At 42.4% G+C, this 18,603-nt stretch overlaps 1 protein-coding gene across 1 annotated transcript in view; it reads right to left on the bottom strand.

Annotated features, from left to right (window-relative positions):
* Positions 1-5: 5 nt before the first annotated feature.
* NEGR1 (neuronal growth regulator 1) overlaps positions 6-18,603 on the bottom strand; it is a 315,598-nt gene continuing 297,000 nt past the window's right edge. Inside the window, exon 7 of the mRNA XM_076339938.1 lies at positions 6-11,455. Within this exon, the coding sequence (XP_076196053.1) occupies positions 11,331-11,455 (125 nt within the window). The 3' untranslated portion in view covers positions 6-11,330. The remainder of the gene's footprint in view (positions 11,456-18,603) is intronic.

Here is an 18,603-nt window from a genome sequence, read left to right as displayed (position 1 = left end):
CAAGCGATAGGACAAGAGGAAATGGCCTCCAGTTGCACCAGGGGAGGTTTAGTTTGGATATTAGGAAAAACTTCTTCACCGAAAGGGTTGTCAGGCATTGGAACAGGCTGCCCAGGGAAGGGGCTGAGTCCCCATCCCTGGAGGTATTTAAAACATGTGTAGATGTGGTGCTTAGGGACATGGTTTAGTGGTGGACTTGGCAGTGCTCGGTTAACGGTTGGACTTGATGATCTTAAAGGTCTTTTCCAACCTAAACGATTCTATGATTCTATGATTAATCTGAATAGTTTCAGTGCTCTGGTTTCTCACAGGGCCTGTGGAAGTGCAGCAAGAGACCTGCCGGGGGGGGCAGAAATGCAGGGCTGGGGGCTGCCAGGCCGTGACCTCGCCTTCTTGCTGGCTTTTGCAGAGCTGTACCTGGGGATTGCAGGGAGGGCAAGAGGGCTCAGAGATATGATCTAACTTATTCATTACAATGGAGAAAAGAGGCCAGATATGATCTTAAATGGTAGTGTTAGCTATTTAACATCTTCTTGCAGTTTGACTAGGTGATTGTTGTAGGTCCCTTCCAACTGAAACGTTTTAGTCTAGTCTATTCTTTTTTTGTGTGGGTTTTTTTTTTTGAGGGGATGTCCATCCTGTAGAACTAATCCACTGTTTTCCAGGGGCTGTGGTGGGTGGGGAAAGGGGGGTCCTAAAGACTAAACTGAGTGCATTAGGTGTGTGCAGCAGGATGTTCCTGTACAGACAAGCTTGAGGTGGGATAGTGGTGAACTTGGCTTTTAAAGCATGGAAAAAGTGATTGTATAATGAAACTTAAGGCAAACTCTGTTCTTGCTCCTGTGTCAACTTTGCTAGAACAATCTTGGATCGGGATTTGTCCCTATAAGAAGATACACCTCATAGAAAGTGAAGCCAGGTGAATAAGGAACAATTCAAGGCTTGAAGAAGTTAAAAAAGTGAAGACTTCCAAGGTCTGATGATGGAAATTCATTAGCTCCCAGCTGAATAAGTAACTATGACTCTCTTTTAATGTAAGAGCTCTGCCAGCTTGCAAAGGAGCAGATGTGCACACAAGATGGATAGTTTCAAATAGTCAAAATACTGTGGGTTTTTTTTTTTACTTTAGTGATTATCTTTTTTCATCTAAAATAAATCCAGATTGTGCATAGTCTGGAAAACAAAACAACAATATTTGGAGAGTGGGAGCGTTTATTTAACAGGTGGCTTATTTAGCAAATGGTTCACTCATAAAAATAATATTCCTGTAGTATTCTGCAGCGGTGATTCAGAACATATGAGAGCAGGAAGGCAGTTTTTGGGGTTATTACTTTATGTGGGCTTGGGTTAGGTTGGTTTAATTAAGAACATCTGTGGGAGTGCTTTGCTAAGTGCATTTGCATATATTATTGACTTAGAGTTGGGTCCTACGTCTTGGAGAGCAGTCACCCCCTCCTCTTTGAGTAGGTTGGTGAGAAGACAAGATGTGTTTGCAGGGACACTGTGCTGCTGCAGAGCCCTGTGCTGGCAGAAGGGGCAACCGATGGGCTTCAGCCCATCAGTCTGAGGGACACACAAATTCATCAGATATATTTCCAGCCTCCAGTGGCACAGGATACCTGTCCTCAAACATGGATTTCACACGTGGATGTTATTCCCTATTCAGGATGTTATTTGTATACAGGATGTTCCCTATAACAGGATGTTATTCCTGTTATTCCCAGGAACTTATCCTGGAGGGGGGAAAAAAGGGGAAGAAGCTCTGGTGACAAAGGTGGAGGGCAGGAGCTGAGCTGCATGGGCAATCCCAGCCCTTCCCGGTGGGCAGGCAACATTTTTCCTTAGGCTCATTTTCAAGGCTCCCTGTGGTCCAGGCTGAGCCATCCTTGAGGTGCGGTGGGCTCTTTGCCCCTTGGTCACCAATGCTCAAACCTAAGCTTTGCCAAGGGATGTGGTTTTGCAGGAAAACTGGTGTCCCCCGTGCCTGGTGGCTAAGAGAAGGTGCAGGTACAGAGCAACCCCCCCTGGCGTGGGGCAGGAGCTGCCCTGCCAGCCTCCGAAATGAGACCTCACCACAGCTATGCCTGGTGACAGAGGAGCTGTCGTTATCACACAGAGGAGTGCAAACATGTTCCACTGTAGACCAAGTATATATTCTTTGTAAGTGTTCTACATTGGGTGTGATAGCTGCGCTGGAATTTGAGTGGAGAGTTATTTTAATAACAATATTTTTAATAGTAGAAGGATAATTACACACAGATTTGGCTCGCTACCTCCACGAGGATTGGCTTTTGTTTTCAGATGGTGTCTCTTTACATTTAACAAATACAAATGACTCTGTGTGGTTTTTTTCCTGTACTTGTTTTATTCTTATTAACCCTTCCAAAGTTGCTGGTGCTATATTAAGTAGCTGGCCTGGTACTGAATAGCTCTGCGCAGTGGAAATAGCCATGGAAAGGTCCCTGCCCTGCTCCCCCACCACCTGCACCATGAACCAGTCGGGGTTTTGGCTTTTCTGCCTCAGCCTGTGGAACGTGGGAAGGGATTTCTTTTGAAAATATTTTTAATTTATTGGAATATTGAAGCACTTTTCACAACTCCTAGGTTTTGCTAATAGCATGAGCTTTAAATATAGGTTAAATTCCTTTAATGATAAAAGTCATGCACACAATAATTTAAAGTGATTATTAAATTATAAGACCCCTAATTCTTGCAATTCATTTTAAGACTCTATCCCAGTATTCACCATTATTATTTGCCATTTGCAGCAATGGTGTCATGATTTTTGGGTGGGAGAGTAATTAGAAATTGGGAAACTGTTGGGGTGGGGGGAAGACTGGTTTGTTTTTTGCCCAAATTGGCCAAATCCCTGGTTGTCAGCACTCATGAAGTGGCTAGTCTTAGATGAAGGGCTTAACAGTAATAATTGCACATTTCACCATATGGTAAAATAATTACTTTTCACAAGCACCAACTTAATGAGGAAGCAAAGAAAAAATCGTATTTCAAGATCACAGTTTGTCAGAAAAATGAACACACTTTAAACACTTAAAGGAAGATCTTGTGCTTTCCTTAGGAGTCTCAGCCGAGGACCAAACCAAGCCAGCCACATGCAAAACCTGCAGTAAAACCCTGTCCCTTTCCATCCTACAACAGGAAAGCCAGACCAAGCCCTGCCATGGGGGGAACCGGTTTCAATCTTTTAGTCTTGGAGCTGGTTGAGCCTAATGCCTCATCACTGGCGTGGCTTTGCACACCAAGTTCATGGCTTTGCACACCAAGCACGTGGCTTTGCATGCCAAGCACCAGCAGACCCTCCTCGTCTTCCTCCTCTTTCCCCTTTCTGAGCAGGTTTTCCTGGTGGCCACAGCGCTGGGGCTGAGGGGAACAGGTCCTTCTGCAGCAGAAGACCTGCCCGGAGACCTGCATGTGTCTAAACCCATTTCAGAAGTATTTCAGTCAAAAATTCTCTACTCTCTTCTTCTGTTCATTAACCTTTACCAGAGTGCTAATTCTGTATTCAAATATAAGGTCAAAGCCCTTAGCTGATTTTTTTTCAGAAGAACTAAGTGTCTTATCTATAATCTTCTAGAGGGAAATACCACACCAGAAGCACTCATCAGTGCCTCTTGACGGGCACTGCTGCCATCTCGCTTGCCACTGCAAGCTGTACCACTGCCATCAGTGGTACATCTGATGTGGGAGTGACTGTGCTGGGGAGCTGAGTTACTAAGGGTGATTAATTTTGGGAAATTAATTTTTTAAATGTATTCTCTTACATTGTGGCCTTTTGCAAAAAAGGTGCTTAAGGCATTGAAACAAAGACTGAGACACTTATTGAAACTCCCATGACAAAAATGAATATACTGTAAAAACTCAGGTATCTTTTCCACTACGTGTTTCATCAGCAGGGGAGGCAAACTGACATTCAGACATTTCTGCTCTGCTGCATCTATATAAAGCTATGCCTGCACGGAAAGACTCTAACACTGTACCCCACGCTTGAGGATGGCAGCATGTACGTGTCTGGCTTGGGGAGGAAAGTTTTGCTGAGTCAGAAAAACATCACAGAGCTTTCAGGTTTGTTTAAGTTGAAATCAGAACCATGTTAGAGAAGGAAGGTGGGAGCTTAGACCTTGGTGCCCAAGGTGTAACACCCCGTCTTTGTCTTTTTAGCTGACTATTTGTCTGATGCTTCTTTTAGGGTTCATTTTATTGGTTAGGAGCTCAGTCTGAGAGCTGCAGCCTCCTCCCGCTCCCCTGCCTTCCCCTTCCCCGTAGCTGGAGAGGACCAAAAGATGGGGCCAGCAGTGTGCCAGCCACAGGGGAGGGGAGACGGTGCCAAGTGTGCACTGATGCCTGGGGAGAGCAGCCCTCTGCTAACAGCGGAGCCTGAAACCGAGTGCAGAGCATCTCCTCCCTCTTAGACAGCAGCACAGCTGCTGTGGGCTGTAAAAGCATAGTTTGGCAGCCTTGCAATTAAATTAATATGAGAAAAAGAAGACCCTGACTAAACTAGAAAATGCACAAGTAGCAGAGCAGGATTCTACTTGTTTGCTTTTCCAGGGATACCTGGAGGAGGGTGGATGGAATCATCACTTTCCTGAATCGGGCTTGTTGCTCACCGATGGCTAAAGCATGAGGCTGAGTCTGCAGCGATTTCAAAAGATTGATGCAAATATCTCAGAACTAAACTTCCAAAGACTGTGTCAAGCACATTGTTTAATTTAGCTCTGAATTGCCTCTAAATCCACATCGATGCCCCACTAGCTTGTTTTCCAGCTCACTGAGAGCAATACAGGAACCCTTGCCTGGCCCCAGCAAAGCAGCTTGACTCCCGAGGCAGCCGAGGCTCCAGGGAGCAGCTCAAAGGAAGGCGTCCCGTCCCATCACTCCATTTGTCTTTCTGCTACTAATAAACACATAGGTAGGAAGGATACGTGTACCTAGTTTGCTAAAAGTAATTTAGAAATGATTCATATGGTCTTATGATCCTTAATTTTTAGCAAACAAACATTAAATCCTCTTTATACAGAAAATAGTGGCAAAGGAGATCCATTGCTCCCCCTGGCCCAAACTCCCAGGCTGTCTAATTTTTAAAGCTTGGGGGGAGTGAATTTGCAGTAGCTTACTCTAAAGTTAACTTTTTTTTTTTCCTTATCATAATAAATGTAAAGAGGTCAAGGTTAATGAGGAAAATAGTGAATTCAAAGTTCCGTGGAAGAACAAGGCAGTGCTTTTAGCAATTCGCTTAAATGAGAGAGGAAAACCAGTTCCTTTAACATATTAAAGCTTTCGTAGCCTAATGAACCATGCTACCTCCTGCAGCTTCTACAGAGCCGAAATTCCTGCAAGAAACTGCCTCATTAGCATGTAGTGGGAGCAGCCTGCCCGGCTCGCCGCGGCTCCCCGCGATGCCTTACCTCGCCCGCACCTGATGAAGTATATCACTACCTGAACTGACACATCAAAAATGTTAAGCACATCTAAATGGCTGCACCTCCCAGCCTAAATTAACCACTCTGTAGAAGAGGAAAATCAATTTGCGTACAAGGAAAAAAAAATAAGGCAGGGGGAGGGAAGAAATGGCCCTGCCATCTCACCATTAGACACCTACCAGAAAACAGGGCTGCTGCTGTTCAGTCACATCTTTAAGGTTTATTCTCACTTGTGGCTCACATTTAAGTCACTGTCGTTGAGGTTAATGGGAGTTGTGTGCTTATGACTATAATGGTTTTGATAAGTGGAAAAGCTGATGCTATTGCACATAAATCGCATTGTGTAATGTGCGAATTGTGTTTTGGTTTTGGCTGAAAAATAATAAAGAGAAGGATGGATGTGCATTAGGAGAGAACAGATTTTGCCCTCTAGATACCAAATATAATATATATCATCATTACAGGCATTTTTTTATCTGGCAGCATAAAAAAAAGGGTAGTGGAGGAATAATGAGTACTTTCATATTTGGCAGATAAGAGGGGAAATTCCTGTGGCTGTAGTGGCCAGAGCAGCACTGTACCGTCTCGTCCTCCCCCATCTTTAAATTCTGGCTCGCTGCAGAAATGTAATTCATTCTGCTAATGGGGGCTAAGGTTTACCTGCTGTCCAGCTGCCCCAGGGGCTGAGGCAATGAAAGGGACTGCAAGTAAAATGACTTTCAGCTGTGCTATTTTTCATTGCTGTTTGCGGTTGGGTTGAAAGTTCATCGCTTGGGAGAACCGAGTCTGGAGTGAGAGCAAAGGAAAAGGTCCCTCCTGCATTTCTCCAGACACCGGGATGGCTGGTGGCATAAATTAAAGCAAACCCTCAGGGATAATTCTGGCAGGCAGGAGTTACGGAGACATCAGCGTGTAGGTGATGCAGAGCAGCTGATGACCATTATGCATCATGCAGCAGCCCCCCCAGCACGGGAGCCTTCCTGTGCAGAGACCTGATGGCCTTGCTGCAGCTTCATTTGAGAAGAGAATGAAGCAGCCAGAGAAGGATGGGAATTGGCCCCACAGCTTGTCCTATGATGCAGATTTACACCCTTCCAAGCAATGGGAAAGCTTAATATGCCTTAAAAAATGAATGACTGAAAACTGAGCTTATAGGAGGTGGCAAATATACTGATCTCTACATTTGTTAACACTGGAATTTTCTATTATAAAGGAACCTTTGAGCTCTTCATGACTCGGGCATAAAGTGGGCAGAAAGTGATAGGAACAAATAGGTATGTGCTCAGCGCTGAAGATGCCCCGGTAAAAATCTCGCTGCCCTTGCTGATACAAAATTTTTGGAGCAGGATTTATTGAGAATCCTTTCCAAATTATCCTGAGACCCTGTGCCATTGCCTTGACCTGGCTGTTTTCAGTTATGTTACGGACTTTTCTGATCGCAGAATAAATTCCCTCCCTTCCCCTCAATGCTCAGCAGAGAAACATAAAACAGGACTGAAAACCAGAGCCAACTCAAACTAAGTGTGTTTGCAGCATCCCTGCATGTGCAATGGCAGTGCTTAAGGTCAGTCAAATTGAAAGTAAATTCCTCCCTTCGACGTCAATATTTATTTATCTACTCTCAATATTAAGGCTGAATGGAGAATTTTTAGTTCCTGTTTTTTTAAGATTTTTTTTTCCCCACTATTTTCTTGTTTTAAAGAATTTTGTGTTGCAAGCTGTAGCCTGGCCGGAGGGGTGTGGGTGTGTGGCCCCTCTTCCCACAGCGCTGCGGGAGGAGGGGGCACCCAGGCACCTCGCTCTGCCCTGGCTCAGGGCCACCTGAGGGAGTTAAGCGTACAAAGGGACATGGAAGGGGATGTGACGAGCCTTTGGCAGCACCGCGGCACTGCCAGCCCCCACAGCAAACCCCAAGAGTGAGGCGATGCATTGCCAGTGCTAAAGTGTCAGGCTAAAATTTATCCTTTTCCTAAACTTCCTCACATATGTCAGTTTATGCAAGAATTTTAAAATTATTTAAGATTCTTTTAAAAGAAATGCTTTTTTTTTTTCTTTTTTCTCCAAAGAAACAAAACCTTCCATGGCAGGCTATGAAATATGGATTATTTACCTCCAGACTGGGCACAAGTCTGACCCAGTCTTAGAAGTAAATGCACATTTAGTCTTTAAGGCATATTGTTTATCCATGAAAATACATATTTTGGTATACACATTCTTTATAACACAGTTATGTGGACTGAGAGGAGATTTTGGTAGGCATAACATTTACCATTGTTCGTCTAGAATGCTAGCTCTGAAAATGTGCAAAAAAGCAGCTTTTACTGGTGATGGTTTTTAACACACTCCCGTATCTTAAAAACAGCATAGTTTCTAAAAAAAGTGTATATATTGAAAAGTTTAAAAAAAGCTGTCTAGCTATGAAGGATACATTTCCTGCCAAGTTATAAACCCTTGAGAAACTGCATTTGTTCAAGAAGTTGTGAGACATCCTTTAATTCAGTATTAGTATAATATCACGATCAGCAACTGTATAATTAGAGCATCATTGCTTCTATGTATGTCACCAATGCAATGGTAATTGCAGACCTGAGTTATTGCACAAGTAGGAACTTACGGTGTTACAGACTTTGGGGTTTCCAATGTGGACAACAATCTTGATATAAATATTCAGTTATACTGCTTGGAGCTAAGCCATTTATTTTTCACGTTTGAAAGGTGGGAATAAATATAATAATATTTGCCCGACAGATATGAACAGTATGGGTTAATCCTTTGAAGAAGCATAGAACATACTTTCAAACAGTTTCCTAAAGCAAATACACCCCACAAATTAAAGGGTGGGTAGATTTTGTAAAATGTTGTGTTCAATTTGCAGCACTCTGCACCGTCCGTTTTGGAAGAATGCCCCAATAAGTCCCAATCTGCACAATTACCAGTTTACCGCATGGAACAGATTCACCAAGAACCAAGTTTCTTTATTTGATCAACACCGCCTACAGCTCCAATCCTGCAAAAATTAAGGTCGTTTGACTCTAGGTACTATGTCTGTTGAATTAATCGGTGCATAAAGTTAAGCACGGCTATATCTCTTTGTAGGACTGGAGGGCTGAGTGGGCAGAGTCTCATAAGCAACCTTCAGGAGACTAACCCTACAGACACCGAGGGCACACGGCAGCGTGTGCGCAGTCCCGGCACGCCTCGCACTGCGCTTTGCACACACGCACGCACACACACACACACACACGTCCACTGCTGAACACGCAGGTCTGACTGATATTAAATACCTATTTCATCTAAGGAAATGCCATTGGCACCTAGAAATGTTTGTGGGTTTTTTTTTCTTTTTTGACTTGACGTAATTATGTCCCCCCCAAATTTAAGTGAAAATTCAGAGATGGGACTGAATATCTTGTCCACGTTATCCAGTGGCTCTACCTGGTACGAATGCAAGCAGTCAATACTTAATTTTTTTTTTTGTGTGTATTTAATAAAGCTGCTGTTCATTCTATTCTGTTGCTGGAAATATCAGGATCCAGATATCAGGAATCACTGATATGAAATATACCATTGAAATATATAATTTGATCCAGCCACAGTATAGAAACATCTCTCAATTTTATGTGAGATGAGGCATATGAGTTGGGTTATGCGTATCCTTTTTTCTTTCTTCATAAAACTGTACTGACATGATACTTTCTGCAGCACCACTGTTTCTAGTGAGTGGGTTCTAAAATATAGCACTTTAAAGCTGCAATACAAGAGAGATCAGAATATCAGGACTGTGTATAACATAATTTGGATTGGTTTTATACTATTTCCTTAAAGAATGAATTTTGTCATGTTATTCAAGGTTTTAAAAAATGCCACATTTCTAAAAATAGTAACTGCTTAGCACACGGCTGTAAATAGTACAATAGGAATAGTATGGTCTGTCACTGAACATATGCAGAGTGACCCAGGACATTTTATTGCCATATTTTGGAGTCAACATATTTCTGTTTATATACTTTATCACTAACTACAACAGATTCACTGCATATTCTGTCTACACATTAGCATGGGATAGTATGTATTGAGACTAGCGAAACTCAGAGTCTGCCTTTTCAAAATGTAGGGTATCTGTAAACTGAATTTAGAACTGCTGAGTATGCACAGTGCTCATCTGGTATTGCTAGCTACAAGAACCTATTGTTAGGAGAAAAAAATGTTGTAGTATAATAATTGTGTTGCCTACTGGAGTTCATATACAAAACAGGGGAATAATAACGTCGATAATGATTTTATTATTCTTGTCATCAATAGTTGTTTTGTAAGCAAGTCAAGATCTATCGGGGTCACCAGGAGATCTTGCATTCAAGGGCTGCTGGCCATAGTCATGTCCCAGCAATTTACACAGATGGCATTTTTAAATTCAGCTGTAAATTGTGAGCAACGTTTTGTATTAATGCTGTCTGGGGCTGTTTCAAAAAAAAGTTAGTAGCATTATATGCTATTTTGAAACTTGATCCTTCACTGAGTGAAATGAGAGTGTTATCTTGATAGACTGCAGTACTAGGAAATCATGTATGAAGACTTAACTGCTGTGGTAAGATATTAGTACATCGGTAATGAAGTCCTGTCTGTAAAGATGTTTCTATCATGGACGGCAACATGCACTTCAGTACAGTTATTGGAGCAACCTCATTTTAATATATATATGTATTTTTTATATATATATATGTATATATATAAAATTCTGCTTGATACTTCATGTATTTTCAGATATCTAATATTTAAAAGCATCCTTTATCATTGCTAAATTAGCCAAACCAGTACAAAATTAAGTGCAAGAAAAATACCAATTCACATAGTTTTTGCCAGTAATACAAAAGGGACTATTCAGCTTCTCACATTTACAGCCATTTAGGAATCTTGATTTAGAATGACTAAGGGAAACCTTCCTACATCCAAAAGATGTCTCAAAATGATTTGCGTTCTGTTTTGTAATGGGAAAACTAGTTTTTACAGAGATCGCCTACTGGTTAGTGGTGGTAGATGGAAAACATAAAAAGGAGTTGGTGCTATCCTTGACTGATTGCCTAAAAACATTAAGTCTGAAGCAGTTCGATGACCCCCTGGAGATGGGAGAGGAGGTTTTCCTTTTAGCCAATAGCACCTTTGTCCTCAGCTGGAGATTTGTTATGCTCAAAAGGATGCTTTAGCATTTCCCAAAACACATTCTACCTTTGTTGGAGAGGAAGAGGAAAGTAGTGTTTTATGAAGGCACACCCATGCTGAATTTGCAGGAAAAAGGAAAGAAAACAGAAAGCAGTACTGCACAATGCAGTTATAATACAAGGCTCATTCTTGAAACCTGAATATCATGCTAGAAGAAAATCTAGATACGTGTAATATTTTGAAGAAATATTTTGAAGGCAATATTATTTAATTTTTTTTTTTATCAAAAAAGAAAATGTTTCTGTGTAAATGTGGATAGAATGCTATTTAAGAAGGGAACTGAATATTTGTATTGCAGCCTTAAAGAAGCACATTTTTACTGCAATATTTTTTTTTTGTAAACTACAGTCTGCAACTCAGCAGACCATGACTGAATGCTTTTGAAAACTTGTAGATTACAAACATGAAATCACAATTAATATCCTCTAAAAGTAATTTCAGAGCTTTCACGTCTTAAAAAAGGACAATGTGTACTGCTTCACAAGGTAATGCAGCTAATCAAAAAAAGGAGTAGAATTAAAGTATTTACATAATGAGCAATTCTACAGAAGGCGATCATCCCCATGTAAGCACGGCTGATTATATCCCACGCTGCTTTTAACAAACTCTACCAGATTGGATCCAGTCATCAGCACTTTCAGAGAATCCTTAAAAGCCTTTTATGGGTCTTTACACTTAGTGCAGAATGATGTTCTTCAGGTAGAATATGCTGGTGAGGGAGGACAGTGTCAACACAAGGTACCAGCAGGAGAAGAGGACTTCAGCGTCACCGGTGATCCCATACTGGGCTGTACTGGGAGCTGCAAAGAGAAGAAAAAGGGGTTAAGTGAAAATTTCCACACTTAGACCCCCACATTCTTTGTTTTCATTAATTCTTCTAAGATAACTATTAGGGCAGCAAAAGCATTCTTCTGAAAACCGAAGAAAATGCTGCAAAGGTAGCCAAGCCCTCCTGCTACACCACTCAGTGAATATTACTTTTAGTTTTAAAGAGGATAAATCGTTATTAAGGCAAGCATTTAAAAACGTGAGTACTTAATATCAGATGAGCTCTTCATGTTTAAACATCTGAATAATTTATCTGTTTTTAAGTTACTGAGCATTAAGATCTCCACTGAAATCAATGAGAGGTGAATATATTTAGCTCTGTTGGAAAACGACTCATTTTCTGCCTGACTTCAGAAGCCAAAGTTTGACAATTTTGCTTAGCCAAAGAGATTCATATTTATTTTCAGTCTCTTTGAAGAAATTGTATTTACTTGCTTTAATACAAAGCCTTTCTCAAATTTCTAAGTAAATATTACAGTAAGTGCATGCAAAAAAGAGGTAAAATATAAGAAAACAGTGTTGAGAAACAAGCGAGGAGACAATCATTTGCAGCAGTCGCAAGCATCTGCTGGCTATCCTGCCTGCGGTGTGGGAACGGACCCAGGCAGAAACCAGTGATTTTGTTCTTGAAAAGCCATAGGCAGGAGGAAGGAAAAGGACCTGTTATCTCACCCTGCACTGAGCTGAAGCTATCAGGACGATGCTATTGGGATGTTTGGCTGCTGAATAAACACTGTAGGCTCACTTTGGCCAGCAGATTTCTGTACAAAATTTCTCTCAAATGAAATATTTTTCTTTTATACGATGCATGAAACCCTGGCTTCTTATAGACGTACACAGAATCCTGTGCTCTTTGGTTGAACACTGGTATCAAAGGTTTTGCTTTCCAGACTGTATGAATATAATATAGATTATTCTAAAACATAATATCTGTGCAGGTCTTGTATTGAGTGCCATTTCTACAAGCAGGCATTGCTTATGTCAATGGCTCTTTATTTTACAAGTTGCAGAATTTGCTTATTTAGATACAAGTTGCCATTACTAGACTGACCCAATGTCTACCAGAAACATGGATGGAGATCCCAGAAACATGGTGGATGCTGAGCAGGACTGAGCCAGCCTGGTGCCCATGTCCTGGTACTCAAGGCCTTTTCCTTGCAGAGGAGAGAGGTGTCGGAAAGGCAGGACGGGAACAGAAATTTCCAAGCTCATTCCTGATGACCCATCTTGAATGAGCTGGGGATGCTCAACCCAAAGGCTTGGCTGCAAAAGGGAGAAACCACTAATGTGGTTACTTTGAAAAACGTGAGCTATGTGTGAACAAAGAGGAGAGGTCGCCTCAGAGCCCAGGGTTAGTGGGGGGTTGGATACCACATGGAGGATCCTGCCTCTTCTGCAGGATCTCTCCTTTCACCCCGTTGTTACATTGCTGTCCCAAGGTGTCCTCAAGGCACTGGGCTATTTGGACCAAGAACACCAAGAGATGGTCTGAAGAGAATACTTCAGCCAACAGCTCTACTCTGCAGATACATGGGAGACGGCTACACGGAACAGGTACCAACAATGCAGAAGACAGTTTCCCTGGGGCCAAGCCAAAGCTTGACCCACTACCTTGTCCAGGAATGAGCCACCTCTGACAGCACCGCTGCCCCTCGCCAGTGCCAACTCCACCTCTGGCAGGGAGACACCAGGATACAGCGCATGCAGTGCTTCAGAGTAAGCAAACTTCACCAAATCCTCACGTGCTTCCCTTTTGGGCAGAGAAGAGGAGGAGAAATAAAGCATCCCTGATGGCAGACATGAGCCATGCTGCCGGGGTGTCCAGGAGGCTTGCACAGTGTGGGCAGGATGGAGCCCAGGGAGGAGAGCAGAACCTCGCTTGGTGGCATGTGCAGGGAGGAGGTTTGCTTTTGCAGGATGCAGTCTCCTGAATTTCAAGTCTTGTTCAGTCTGAACACTGAAACATAAACAACCCTTTGCTTTCTACAGAGAAATCTGAGCTATGTTCTACTGGGTCCTTTCTCAACGTATGACATTTTATTAGGCACAGAGTGTGTGATAGAACCAAAAATCATTCATTCCCCTCCCATGAAGAAAAGTTCAGGTAATAAAAAAAATGACAAGATGAAGCTTGATTTTGAAGCTTAGTTTACTGAATTATAACCATGACTAACTGCAGGACAGGGTGCTTTCTTCTCTTATTAAAAAGGAACTTTCTGTGATAAGTCAGTAAGACAAATCAACATTTAATTTATTACAAAAACCAGGCTAGCAAGCTGAAGCATAGCGTAGGTGGTATTTCATTTTATCATATTAAAAGAGTTTCCCCAACGTAAAGATAATTTGAACTATGGTGGCTATAAAAGCGAGTGAAAAATTATGTAAATCTGATTTCCTGCATATGAACCAGTACTATCTTTCTAAAGCTTATTAAATCATATCTGGATTGTTTCAGCACAAAGGTACTAGGTGAATTAATGGGGAAAAAATACATAGACTTGGGTAGATAATAGAAAAGAGTTATGGTTCCCAAAGCTGGCTAACCAGAAGAGTTTGATGTGAAAGAAACCTGAAGGAGAAGCAAATCTGGACCAGTTTAAGTGGCTGGGCTCTGCTGGGTTTGAATAAACTTCCCTGAGGGCTGAGTTCACGTGGTACAGGGATGCCAAATGAGTGCAGGGGCTGGTTTTGCTGATCCATAGGCAATGTATTAGCCCTGTTCAACCCCACCCTGTCCCACACCTCACCCCGCTGAGGAGCTGACAAACAAGATTTCGGTTCCAAAAGTCATTTAATAAGCTCTCTGAGTTTCTTTAAACCTGTTTTTGGCATTACAATAAAAAATTAAATTAGGTGTGCTGCGTGGCTTTCAGGTTCACTGGGACTGATGCTCTGAAAGAGCTTGAGCCAAAATTTAAAATTATTCCCCAGCTCATGTAATGCCTGTTCCATTGCCTCAGATTCCTTTCAAGAGGGCAAACTGGTGCGAGCCTGCTGGCATTAGCGTCTGCTGATTAGTACCTGCTGGATATAGTTTCACTTACTGAGACCTGCAGTGACATTTGCTATAGAAAACCAAAATAAACCCAGAGCTATTCACATTTGCATCCACATGGCCACAAGAGTCCCCCCGAACAAACACATTGCTGTCATTGTGGAAATGTCCCCAAAATCCATGGTGTGCCAACAGGCAAACTGATCAGAATCTGGCTTTAAAGGGCTTTTTTGGAAGTCTATACTGCAGGTTTAAAAAGCCATGCTCTTTTAATTCAAACTGGGACCGGTAGCTGGAAGACATTTGCCATATGCCTGCACAGGACCAGCAGTTCAGCATGTGCATCGTGGTGCGCTTCTTCAACCCTTTAATTCATCTGTCGGTGGAAAAAGCCTGGCTGCTCTTTGGCTTGCTTTAATAGTCTCCTTTTATAATTAGCAGCCCGAATTAGAGCACCCTTTGGGCAGCTCGACTGGCAGAAATGGGCAGGGTGCTGCCTGTGCTTTCAGCTGGGGAACACCTGGTATGATGGATGGTGACTTATTGATTGGGAAAGTCTTGCCGGATCATTATGCCTCTTAACTTTAATTTGACTTCTGGAAATCTCCAAGTGTTTCTAGTCTCCAAGGTGAATTTATAAGCAGATGTCCCTCTCTCACTGTTAGTGGCAAATGGGTTGCATTAATTACAATGTCACGGTAAGTCTACTGGATGGCATACAGTTTAAAATGTCATGCTTGGCTCTTAAAAATTCTTAAAAATTAATAAACTTTTGCTTATTAATTTTTCTTTTTCACCTCAGTATTTTGATTAACTTTCCCTGTGGCTACCTGATTGCTTTGCTAGCAAAAGAAAAACTTGTTCCCAAATATTAATAAAATTCTGTAGATCTTTTGTGGTGTTTTACAACCTTTAAAAAGTAAACAAACTCATTTTTAAAATTTAAACATCCTTAGTATGATCTGCTTAGTCATTAATCTAGAATGAATAATTATTTTTTATAAGTACTAAGTAGTCCTTTGCTTTCATTATCATTGCTGTGTAATGCTAGGCAAGGTCATTTTGTACTTGGACTGGTTAATTTTCATAGGGTTTTTTTGAAGGTTCACTATGTCAGACTAAAAACCTTAGTTTAGGAATGAATGAAAAGGTTTACATGTTTGAAAATAACTTAAAACTCACAGCTGTTTTTTTTTTCCCCACTAAGATCTTAGCTTTGAATGTCATTGTTTTATACAGACACACACACTTGTAGTCTTAATATTTGTAGAGCAAGATAATGGTGGAGGTATGTATGATTAGGTATTACATAAAAGCATGAATTATTTGACTCCCTGATTACATCTGCAGCTATCCTGGGCATTTCCATAATACCGATCAGCACCATTATAATGGAGCACTGTGTTTATAACTGATTTTACAGCATGTGAAGCTTTTGGTGCACAGAGGGGGAAGGAGAACAGTGGTTGGCCCGCAGAGAGGTATTTATCTGGCTAAAGATTCTTGTCCAGAACAGTGTCTTGGTAATTATCTGAAATAGAAACCAAGGTCAAATTGTTTGGCTCCCCTTGTGCTGATCTGGCAGTGTAAATTCAGTTCAGAGCTGTGGTAGTGGTGCCTTAAAAGACAGTGAATTTCCACCTAGAAGAAGATTAAAATGAGCTTGATGAAAAGTCTGATGTTTGAAATATAAAATGACCTAGGATTTAGAAGATGCAATAACTTTAAAATATATCAGCTTCAGTCATTGAGGGATAGTAATTTACTTTCTTGCTAATGGAGAAGTGAAGCTCTGCACCTGGGAGCAGGGTTACCGGACGCCGATGGTCCCATAAGCAATGTTTGGGTGTTACCATGTTTAAATCAAGGCATTGGTTGCCATCCATGTATGACTAGAGGAAACGGTTGTAAAATTTCTGGGGGAGACTCTCCTTGTCTGCAGTGCCTGGTCTGGTGAGGCAGGGGCAGGGTGTCAAGTTGAGCCGTGCACGCGGCAGCGTCGCTGAAAAGCTGTGAAGGGACCTGGTGAGGTTTAGCAGGTCCCTGTGCATGCCATCTCCCAGAAGATAGTTCTTCCCCCATGGAGCTCCGTGGGGAGCCGCATGCTCCTTGGGATTTGCAGTCATCACCTGCCCACTGAGAGTAGCCCTCAATATTGACATACAGCAGTAGGTTAGAGAAACGGATTTTGTGTGCACATATTGCACCGTGTCCCCATAAGCGTTATCAGGCTCGTCTAATCTCCCTTAATACATTAAAATTATTGGTAGATCTGTGCGAGCTGTTGCTTTTGTTGCAGCAGGGACAGAGACGTGGAGAAAGTTTCTGCTCCCGTTTCCCCCTTTGCTTTGTAACTCCCTGTGTTATTAGTTATCAATAAAAGCGGTTCCATTTCTCACTTTTGACAAGACCGCATCTAGCATCTTTCCTGGGAGTCACTTACATGGTGTCACAGTCCTGCTGAAGGAGAAACCCCTGCTAAGGTCAGCACTCGCCGTGTCCTCCACTACTGTCAAAGCACAACCACCGCCCCAGGGCCCTATGTGCATGCCTCTGAAGTCCACGTGTTCTTATCAAGCTCTCCTTTTTTCTAACTTAGTGATTATTCTACATAATCCTAATGTTTTATAACAGTTAGCAGTTGTGAAAATATTTAAGCACACTCTTAGCACAGATAGGATTATATTCAGACATCTCTCCTGGTGGTGAATAGAAAGGAACAAAGTAATATTATATCACTATCTCTAATTAATACAACAGATTAGGAAAAGTACTATGCTGAAACGTGCAAACCAACATTTCCTAACACCAAGGACTGCATTAACCAGAAATAATTATAAGCTTTAATGCTGATACCTTGTAGACAAAAGCATGGACCTCTTTAAGTTGTCTGAATAAGCAAGACTAATTCTGTTAAATGGATTATGCAGAGAGATGTTAATCATAGAATCACAGAATCATAGAATCATTTAGGTTGGAAAAGACCTTTAAGATAATCAGGTCCAACCATTAACCTAGCACTGCCAAGTCCACCACTAAACCGTGTACCTAAACACCACATCTACATGCCTTTTAAATACCTCCAGGGATGGGGACTCAGCCCCTTCCCTGGGCAGCCTGTTCCAATGCCTGACAACCCTTTCGGTGAAGAAGTTTTTCCTAATATCCAAACTAAACCTCCCCTGGTGCAACTTGAGGCCATTTCCTCTCATCCTATCGCTAGTTACTTGGGAGAAGAGACCGACACCCACCTCGCTACAACCTCCTTTCAGGTAGTTGTAGAGAGCGATGAGGTCTCCCCTCAGCCTCCTTTTCTCCAGGCTAAACAACCCCAGTTCCCTCAGCCGCTCCTCATAAGACTTGTGCTCTAGACCCTTCACCAGCCTCGTTGCCCTTCTCTGGACACGCTCCAGCACCTCAATGTCCTTCTTGTAGTGAGGGGCCCAAAACTGAACACAGTATTTGAGGTGCGGCTTCACCAGTGCTGAGTACAGGGGGACCAATCACTTCCCTACTCCTGCTGGCCACATTATTTCTGATACAAGCCAGGATGCTATTGGCTTTCTTGGCCACCTGGGCACACTGCTGGCTCATGTTCAGCCAGCTGTCGACCAACACCCCCAGGTCCTTTTCCGCCAGGCAGCTTTCCAGCCACTCTTCCCCAAGCCTGTAGGTATGTAGCACTGCATGGGGTTGTTGTGACCCAAGTGCAGGACCCGGCACTTAGCCTTGTTGAACCTCATACAGTTGGTCTTGGCCCATCGATCCAGCCTGTCCAGATCCTGCTGTAGAGCCTTCCTACCGTCAAGCAGATCAACACTCCTGGCCAAGTTGGTGTTATCTGCAAACTTACTGAGGGTGCACTCGATCCCCTCATCCAGATCATTGATAGAGACATTAAACAGAACTGGCCCCAATACTGAGCCCTGGGGAACACCATTTGTGACCGGCCGCCAACTGGATTGAACTCCATTCACCACAACTCTTTGGGCCTGGCCATGCAGCCAGTTTTTTACCCAGGAAAGAGTATGCCCGTGCAAGCCATGAGCAACCAGTTTCTCCAGGAGAATGCTGTGGGAAATGGTGTCAAAGGCTTTACTAAAGTCTAGGTAGACAACATCCACA

This window comes from Aptenodytes patagonicus, chromosome 5 (genome assembly GCF_965638725.1).
Source record: "Aptenodytes patagonicus chromosome 5, bAptPat1.pri.cur, whole genome shotgun sequence".
NCBI lineage: Eukaryota > Metazoa > Chordata > Aves > Sphenisciformes > Spheniscidae > Aptenodytes > Aptenodytes patagonicus.
Note: the sequence above shows the minus strand (reverse complement) of the source record. Positions and strands in the feature narration are given on the sequence as shown.